Source organism: Wasmannia auropunctata, unplaced genomic scaffold (genome assembly GCF_000956235.1).
Source record: "Wasmannia auropunctata unplaced genomic scaffold, wasmannia.A_1.0 LD336092.1, whole genome shotgun sequence".
Lineage (NCBI taxonomy): Eukaryota > Metazoa > Arthropoda > Insecta > Hymenoptera > Formicidae > Wasmannia > Wasmannia auropunctata.
The window spans coordinates 2,999,800-3,008,301 of record NW_012026798.1 but is presented as its reverse complement, the minus strand read 5'-3'; the positions used below and the strand labels follow the sequence as shown (position 1 = coordinate 3,008,301).

Here is an 8,502-nt window from a genome sequence, read left to right as displayed (position 1 = left end):
GCTCTACCGATCTCAACTTTCAGAATTATGTCTTTTTATTTAATATTTCAATTTTTTACAATTATATATATTTAAGCATTATTCTAATTTTGTAGGCATCTTTTAATTAACTATGTAATACTTTTCAAATGTTTTCTTTCATTATATATCTATATCTATTATCTACTTTTCTCAACTTTCAGAATTATGTCTTTTTATTTAATATTTCAATTTTTTACAATTATAATTTTCAAATACCTTTAAATTTAGGTTGTACATATTCTTTTTATTTAAATCTTTTGAATTTTATTTGAAATCACTTTAATAAGGGAAGAGATAATTCACTTGTTTTTTTACTTGTTTTGTACAAAAAGGAATATTGATATTTTGTAAAAAAGGAATTATTGATATTTCTATTAAATTATAGGAACAACAATGACACAAGAACTTATCTGGCTATTGGCCAACGATTTGGACTTCGACGTAGCAAGAAAGCGTCTGCTTACAGAGAGGTTTCCCTTTCTCGAGTTAGTACGGTGATAAAAATGAAAGTATAAATAAACAGTATTTCTACATCTCTTGGCAAATAATATAATCATAAATCATATAATTTTGATTTTAATTCATATATTTTATTTCCAATATTTAGGATAATTTCTTATATTGTTTATCGCTTATAATTATTGCATATAATATGAACAAACGAACTAAATTATGTGATATTAAAAATATCAAAGTAATTGAGATATTAAATAATTTATTATTTTTGTCATTTCTGTCAAATTGTATATATATTTTTATTTCATTTTAGGTTTAGCTTGTTTAATCATCCTGAAGTGACTTGTGAATTTTTAAATATGAATAAACATGATAAGGTGAAACAGCAATTCTGCCGGGAGATAGCTAAACCTGGTTACGAGGTTATCGCTGAAATGCAATCGCCCCGATTTATTAAAAGCCATTTCCCATTCAGCATGCTTCCTGGAATTTTGGAAGTTGGTTGTAAGGTAATATCTAAAAAAAAATTCAGATTTCTTACAAGTAATGTTTTTCATTAGGCCCCCTTCAATTTGGCTTATGTAGCATTTTTTATTTAATATTTAAAATGTAGACACACACAAGAAAAAGGAATTACTGAGAATAGTGCTGAGTGAACCAAAGTTATGGTAAATCGTATTTTTTCAGTAAAGATCGGAAAAACTGTAAATCTTCATATAAGCCATAAATTGAATAAACATCACTAAAAATCTCATTTTTGATTGAATATAAAGTATCTCATAAAAATTGTATACCAAATAAAATTAATAAAACAGATATTTTGTCATTTTTTCAATCAAATTTTATTTAATTTTATTTTCAAATTGCATATTAATTTTTTGTCTTCCACAAGGTCATTGTGATAACTGCAAGAAAAAGGACGTTATTGGAATTTTTAACGTTTTTTTATTTAGTATTTGTAATGTAGAAACACAAAGAAACCGCTAAATTAGCCAAATTGAAGGCGGCCCAATGAGAGAAACGTTACTAATTGTTAATAAATATCATCTATAATTTCATGACGCTTTTCTCGAAGGTTGTCTATGTTGCTCGTAATCCGAAAGATGTAGTTACGTCATGGTATCATCTCAATACTGATATAAAGACACAAGGATACGTCGGTGATTTTGCCACCTTTTTGGACTATTTTATAAATAATTTGAGTAAGTAGAAAATATCTCCAGAGAAAGAGCCATATATGTTTCTTATTTTTTTATATTTTATCGTGCACAGATATTTGTGTTATTTGACAGTTCCACAAATGCCCAAAATATTTCTAGAAGTCTTATTTGTAAGTGGGTATTTATTTATTTCTACATACACACGGAAAGAACAATTTTCCTGAATTCAGATTTGAAAATAATTTTTGTTCAATAATCAAAATAATTTTGTGTGAAAGTCAAAATGATTGCTCGAATGTCCAAACGTTTTATAAGTGATGCTTATCAGTTTTAATATTCCAACAAAATATTTTGACGATTTAACAGAAAATTATTTTCAGATTTGTATTCAGTAAAATTTTTAGACCTTTTAACAAAAACGTTCTTTGCGTGCACATAATATTCTAGATATACATATATTTAATCTAGAATCATAAAAAGGCATGAGGAGTCAGCGCGGTAAATGGTGCGCAATTGCAAACGTAAACCAGTATCGGTTACATAATAATATAATCTTCAAATTTAGTATGTCTCAGACGTTCGGCTTATCTTGAGGCCATCTTCAATGATTACAAATTAATCTTATACAAAAAATTCCGTGTAAACATGTTTACCTGAATCTCAGACCGTTCGCAAGATCCACGATCAAGCCGTAAATTAATTCTCAGCCTGTTTCAATGCCGGATGGACAGCAGGCTATGTGTGTCAAGAAACCATCGGTTACACAACGTTACGACTAACTTCTAATTAATTTCTATTATATATAATTGCGGTTTACTTCGTTGCAGGCAATCGTATAACGCTCCACACTAGTCGAAACTTCTTAGAGTAAAACGCACACAAATAATAAATTAAATTATTAAAAAAGATAAATTTCTTTTGAAAACGTCAAAGAGAAGAAGAGTTAAGTAAAAATTTAAACCAAACTACACGGAACTAAAATGAGATCATAAAACGTTTACAAGATTACAAACTACCAAGCCAAATAGGAATAATATGATATTAAAAATAAAAAGTTTATTTATATCTTGTCAATAAACGGAATGTACGTCGCGTTAAGCAAATCCGTATCCGTTTAAAGGTTGAGGTCATGGACCTGCCGTTTAATATGTAACATTTTCGAGATAATTCTGTTAATTACGTTCTCCGTAGAATATCAGTTGCGTGTGATATTTTATAAAAACAAAGAAAGGGAAAAAACTATTCTCTAAATTCAAATAGCCTTATTTCAGAAAAAAAACCCTTTTTGAAATAAGATGCTCATCCACATCTTCTCTTTTTAGAAAGATCTATTCTATGATCTCTCAAAGCATTGATCTTTCTTTTTGAAATATTCTGTATCTTTACTTAATTGCTTATATTTCTGACAACAATAAAATGTATTCGCTTTATAAATATTTGTTCTCTTTTCGTGGAAGGCAAAAGGTGGAAGGAGGAGTTTTAAAAAAATAAATTAAAACAAAATCTTAAATTACAATCTTTTTCTAGCACCCTGGTCACCTTATTGGGAACATTTAAAAGAGGCTTGGGCCTTAAGAAATTCCAAAAATCTTCTATTTTTATTTTATGAGGAAATAACATACGTAAGTTAGACAATTTTATATTTTAATCAATTAAATATATTTGTTTATATATTCGGTATATTTTATAAAATAACCTTTTTATTTAAATTGTTTATATAATAGTACGTTGTGTAAAATATACTCTTCTATTTTTTATCATTTTATTTTAATTATTTAATACAAAGAATATTGAGAAAAAGTTTTTTGATATTATAACATATTTTAGATCATAAAAATGATATAATTCTCATCATAAATCATAACAATAATTATAATTCTTTTTAAATATTTATATTCTAAACATTTGAATTCTATACTCAACTTAATGTATGTAAATATATATTATATATATAATAAAATATATTTATAATTATATAATAACTAATTTACAAAATAATTAACATTCTTATTGTCTGAGCTTACTATTTTGAATTTTTTATGTAATATATGTATGCTGCACTAAAGAAAACTATATTAAATATGTTCTAGGATCTCCCGAAAGCAATTAAGAAGATAGCAAAATTCTTGGGTAAAACATATAGTGATGAAGAAGTGAACAAAGTGGCTGAATATTTAAATATTAAAAATTTTCGGAACAACCCGATGGTCAACTATTCTGAGATGAGAGCTTGCGGGATTATGGAGAGGGAAAGTTTCGTTAGAGGAAAGAACGGCGATTGCAATATCTTTACTCCAGAATTAGATGCCAAAATTCAAAAATGGATCGAAGAAAATCTTAAAGATACCGATCTGCGTTTCCCAGTTTTTAACAATAATATAAACAATTAAAGAGTTGTACAACGTCAAAAAGAATTTAATTTTCAGAAACTCTAGCTTAATTAATTATTTAATAAATATATATTTTTTTAAATTTAATATATATATTCGCATTTAAAAGGAATAAATCCTTTAAAATATAATTAAAATAATTCATAAAATTCATTTAAAATAACTATAATACAGGGGGCACGTAAAAGTTAATTAATAGTTAGTTAGTTTCAATATATAGAATACCAATATTATGATTATATTATTGAAATAAAAATAAGCCAATATATTACAGTTATACGAATAAAATCTTTTTTAAAGTATGATCATTAATGCATATAGCACACAAACATTGAATCAACATTTCAGAAACATTGAATTGCAACATTGTGAATGTATAGCATCAACATTGCGAAATATAGATTCAACATTCAAAAGACATTGCAGAAATGTTCATACTTGCCAAACGCTGAAAAGACATTGCAATTCAAATTCAGGAATATTGGATTCAACATTTATTCAATGTCATTCCAAAAACATTAGGTCGCTGAATTAATTTTTTCATAATTAACATTATAGACACGAAATATTTTCAAAATATATTTTATTTATTTTCGTCTAAAAAAATGAAGCCCTTCGATTTGCAATATGTAAAAAATCATGTAGACATACAATCTTTACATATTTTATACAGGGTTAAATAAAGAGTCGTTGATTTTACTGATCGAATGCGATTATTTTTCAACACCCTACTTTTCTAACTGCCTTTACAGATTTAAAAATCCTTTTCCACAACTTAAAGTATAAGCACAAACTTATATTAATTAAACCGATCGCTTTATGTCAAAAATTAAAAAAAAATTAAGAAATTTAGATTTGTTTTACCTGCTCTTAGTTCAATATAGCGTCTAGAACTGTCTAATTTTTGTGTGTTAATATATGTATTTACCTAATACAAAAATTCTGCAGTGCATTTGTACTAATTGTAAATGAAAACGGTTTTGAACGCGGATTACACGAAAATACATGCAATGTGTTTTTAGACTTAGGCTTATAGATATCTGATAAAAAAGATTAGTGTGCCTGAAAATTTTAAAGATGAACAAAGTTCAAGAAGAAATAGGAAATTTAAATTCTTTATTTAAAGCATCTCATCAGTTGGGTATTAAATTCAAGAAGCCCCACCGAATTGTTTCAAGAAAAGTTACGAAATCTGTCACTAAAAAACGATGGAAGATTCCGTTGATTTACAAAAAACAAGTGATAATTTTTCGAAAACAGTAAAATCTCGGTGAATTCTTATTGAACGGTGTGGATGTAAAAATATTTATAATCAAAATCAAAATGGTTTTCAATTAGAAATTCATTTTGGAAAATTGTCTTATCAAGAAGTATCAAAGAATTGAAAGTAGAGCGTGTTGTACAATCTATATCATCAATTCATTTATATACAACTAATACAACGTGTGATGTCAATAATGTAAAGTCAATTTGACATATAATAATTGTCAAACATATATTTGAGTTACATCAATAAATATTGAAACGACAATTAATGCGGTTAAATAAAAAGCGAAAATATGCATAAGATTTTAATATAAAATTCGAAATATTTGATAAATACTAGGAAAATATTGGAAGTAGCGATGCGAAAACATAAAAAAAAAAACGTATATAATCTTGTTTATAATTATTCGATTGAAAAATTAAAATGTTACACCAATACGTTTCATAGCAATATGCGCCAATTGGATTATTATATGCATACATTACAAAATTTGAAATTATGATCAAATATATATAATTATTAAAATCAACACACGTGAAATATTCAAACTGATCATGAAATTTAAATTTAACATGGAAATTCCAGCAAACAGATTAAGATTAGACGGGCATGTTTTCTCGCTAAATGTAACAGAAAGTATATAATGTATCCGATCGTAATATGTTTCAAATACATGTATAATTATTGCGATACAATGGTATATAATTTTTTTTCTCCTATATTCACAATTATCTTGTCATACATACATACATACATACATTCGTATAGACATGTACATATACGTATGAATTTACATATCATTCAGCGCTTTTCTCCTTATCTTTCAACAATTTTATCTTTCGACCTAACATATCGTATACGGATGGGTTCGGTTCCGTTTCCTGATCTGTGTCGGAACTACAATCACTGTCACTGGAATTATCGTATGTACCGAGACCAGGTAATATGCCAATACATTTCAGTCCGCTATTTGTATCTACTTGATCCGGTACAGTTTCATCGTTTTGTTTATCTGATTCGAGACTAGGAAGGGAAGTATCTGCTGCTGGCTCGCAAGCCGTATGTAGCTCTTTCTTTTTGCTAGTATCGGCGCCATCTTCGGATGGGGACAATTTTCTTTTTATTCCTTTAGGTGCGTCCTCTGCATAAATAAGACCAGCAATTAATACAGATTATATTATACAGGGTGGGTACTCAAATTTTGAAAAAAGAATTCCCTGAAAGAATTTTCCAGGAATTTTATTCAAAATTCCAGGTAATATCAGAGAATTTCTCAATACAACTTTCTCTTGCTAATGCCTGATTTATTATTTCCAGATTATCATTTTTTAGATTGAAGAGTCTTTATATAGTATGTCAATTTTAAAATAAATTAACTATCAATATCAGGGGCCTTCGATATGGGGCCACGTTTACTTTCTGAAGGGATAAAATTAAATTTAAAAGTAAAATTCAAAAAATTGCCCTGAGTGCCAGTAAAATTCCATGAGAATCTATGATTTTCAAGGATAAAAATGAAATTCCCTGAGAATTTCAGGTTTTCCCGGTTTTTCCTGGTAGCACCCACCCTTTTATATTATGCAGAATACGCTTCTTCGTAAGATATTTTTATAACTTTTACCTTGTTTCTGTTTGTCAGACCGCTTCAATACAACGCCTGCAGGTAACTTTAACTGCGAAGTGCGGCTACTAAAAGACAATAAAAAATAATTAAAATTGAAGAATTCCTATCATCATATTATTAAATATTTAAGAATTAATCTCTGGATTTAAATTTTATTCGATACCATAGCTTTTAAAATAGAGGATTACCATGAAATTGAAATATAAAATAATGATATTAACGTCAAATATAATATTAAGATATTACACGTTGTGTTATAACTTAAATTTGTCCTTCACAGTACCTTCCACAGGCAGCATTTTTATTGACAGGCAAACTCTTCAATTCTTGTTTTAACTTTTCATTTAATTTTTGTTCCTGAAGAGAAGCAACTGCGGCTTTAAAATCACGCATTTCTTTTTCTTCCTCAAGATTCTTCTTACGTTCTTCCTCCATCTTAGTTCTATCAATCAAGTCCAGAAACTCTACTTCATCGTCATCCAATCCTTTGATCATATTTTCTTAAAAATAAATATACACATCAAGATACATACTTTTTTAGAATGTGATTTTGAACAAAAAAATTTAAATATTAGAAATATAGTTAAATGTATTCAGATATTTCCACAATATTTTGACAATTTAGATTATTTTAAATTATTAGCAAATAATTGACACAGATAACATTTGCTATCTTTTTCCAGCATAAATTTATAAAGAACAGAAAAGGATGATTTCTAATTTCACAATTTATGTCAACAAGGATAAATTAATTTACTGTTAGAAGCCAAATAAATATTAGATTTGTTATAGAACAATAATTTAAGGAAAATCAATTTTACTTTCTTACTTAGTTTATGAGCCTCTTCATACTCTATATCCCTTTTATTTTTCTGCTCCTGTAATCTCTCGTACAATGATCTAGGATCGTAAGGTTCGTCTGGAGCCTCTGTAAGATGATCGTTAGAAAAATAAGACCTACCAATTATTCGTAAACACTCAGAATCGATGAATCTAATTTAATAAATATCAGGGTTGGGACAGTTACTTTGTAAAAGTAACTAGTTACAGTTACAAGTTACCGAGACTCTGAAAAGTAACACGTTACGGTTACTCAAAAAGTAACAAATCGTTACTTTTCAGTTACTTTTAGTAGAACAACAGTAGCATTATAAAAAAAAAAGATTTACATTCACATATCATATAATTTTATTTAAAAAAGAAAAGTAATTTGCGTATTTAAATATGAGCATTTAAATATTTCCCATAATTACAATCAACGTTACGATTAGGTGATTGAGCGAAAGTGTTGCATAATTTTGATCCATGAAAGTGACGATTTGACATATATAAAGTAACTGTAAAGGTAATAAACTATTAAGTTACTAATTACTTAAAAAATCCAACAAAGTTACAGTTACACATAGAAAGAAAGTAACGAGGTTGCAGTTATTGAAAAAAAGTAACTGTAACTTCGTTACAAGTAACGAGTCACTTCCCAACTCTGATAAATAGGATATACAACTCTCAATTCAAAACGATTGTGATTGTATGGAAAAAAATTGTAGAGCTGTCTCTTATACACATCTCTGAGCGGGCTGGCAA

General features: G+C 27.7%; 2 protein-coding genes across 3 annotated transcripts in view; one reads left to right on the top strand and one right to left on the bottom strand.

The window, feature by feature from the left end:
• The first annotated feature begins 385 nt into the window (after nt 1-385).
• On the top strand, nt 386-4,078 carry LOC105463026 (sulfotransferase 1C4-like). The gene is made up of 5 exons (XM_011710033.1): nt 386-506; nt 791-986; nt 1,553-1,679; nt 3,165-3,259; nt 3,728-4,078. The coding sequence occupies exons 1-5, from the start codon at nt 415-417 to the stop codon at nt 4,025-4,027; spliced, it is 810 nt and encodes a 269-aa protein (XP_011708335.1). The 5' UTR covers nt 386-414; the 3' UTR covers nt 4,028-4,078.
• A 515-nt stretch (nt 4,079-4,593) lies between these two features.
• LOC105463025 (protein FAM192A) overlaps nt 4,594-8,502 on the bottom strand; it is a 6,364-nt gene continuing 2,455 nt past the window's right edge. The window contains exons 2-5 of one of the 2 annotated variants that reach the window (XM_011710031.1): nt 7,748-7,846; nt 7,202-7,418; nt 6,916-6,983; nt 4,594-6,435 (exon numbers count right to left, since the gene is read on the bottom strand). In XM_011710031.1, coding sequence (XP_011708333.1) covers nt 6,092-6,435; nt 6,916-6,983; nt 7,202-7,418; nt 7,748-7,846 — 728 coding nt within the window. In that variant the 3' untranslated portion in view covers nt 4,594-6,091. The remainder of the gene's footprint in view (nt 6,436-6,915; nt 6,984-7,201; nt 7,419-7,747; nt 7,847-8,502) is intronic. The other variant, XM_011710032.1, reaches the window with a different exon arrangement.

Coding starts and splice junctions, on each gene's coding strand:
- LOC105463026 (XM_011710033.1), top strand. CDS start 415: ATGACACAAGAACTTATCTGGCTATTGGCCAACGATTTGGACTTCGAC. Junction 507..790: donor GAGAGGTTTCCCTTTCTCGA/GTTAGTACGGTG, acceptor ATTTCATTTTAG/GTTTAGCTTGTTTAATCATC. Junction 1,680..3,164: donor CTATTTTATAAATAATTTGA/GTAAGTAGAAAA, acceptor ATCTTTTTCTAG/CACCCTGGTCACCTTATTGG.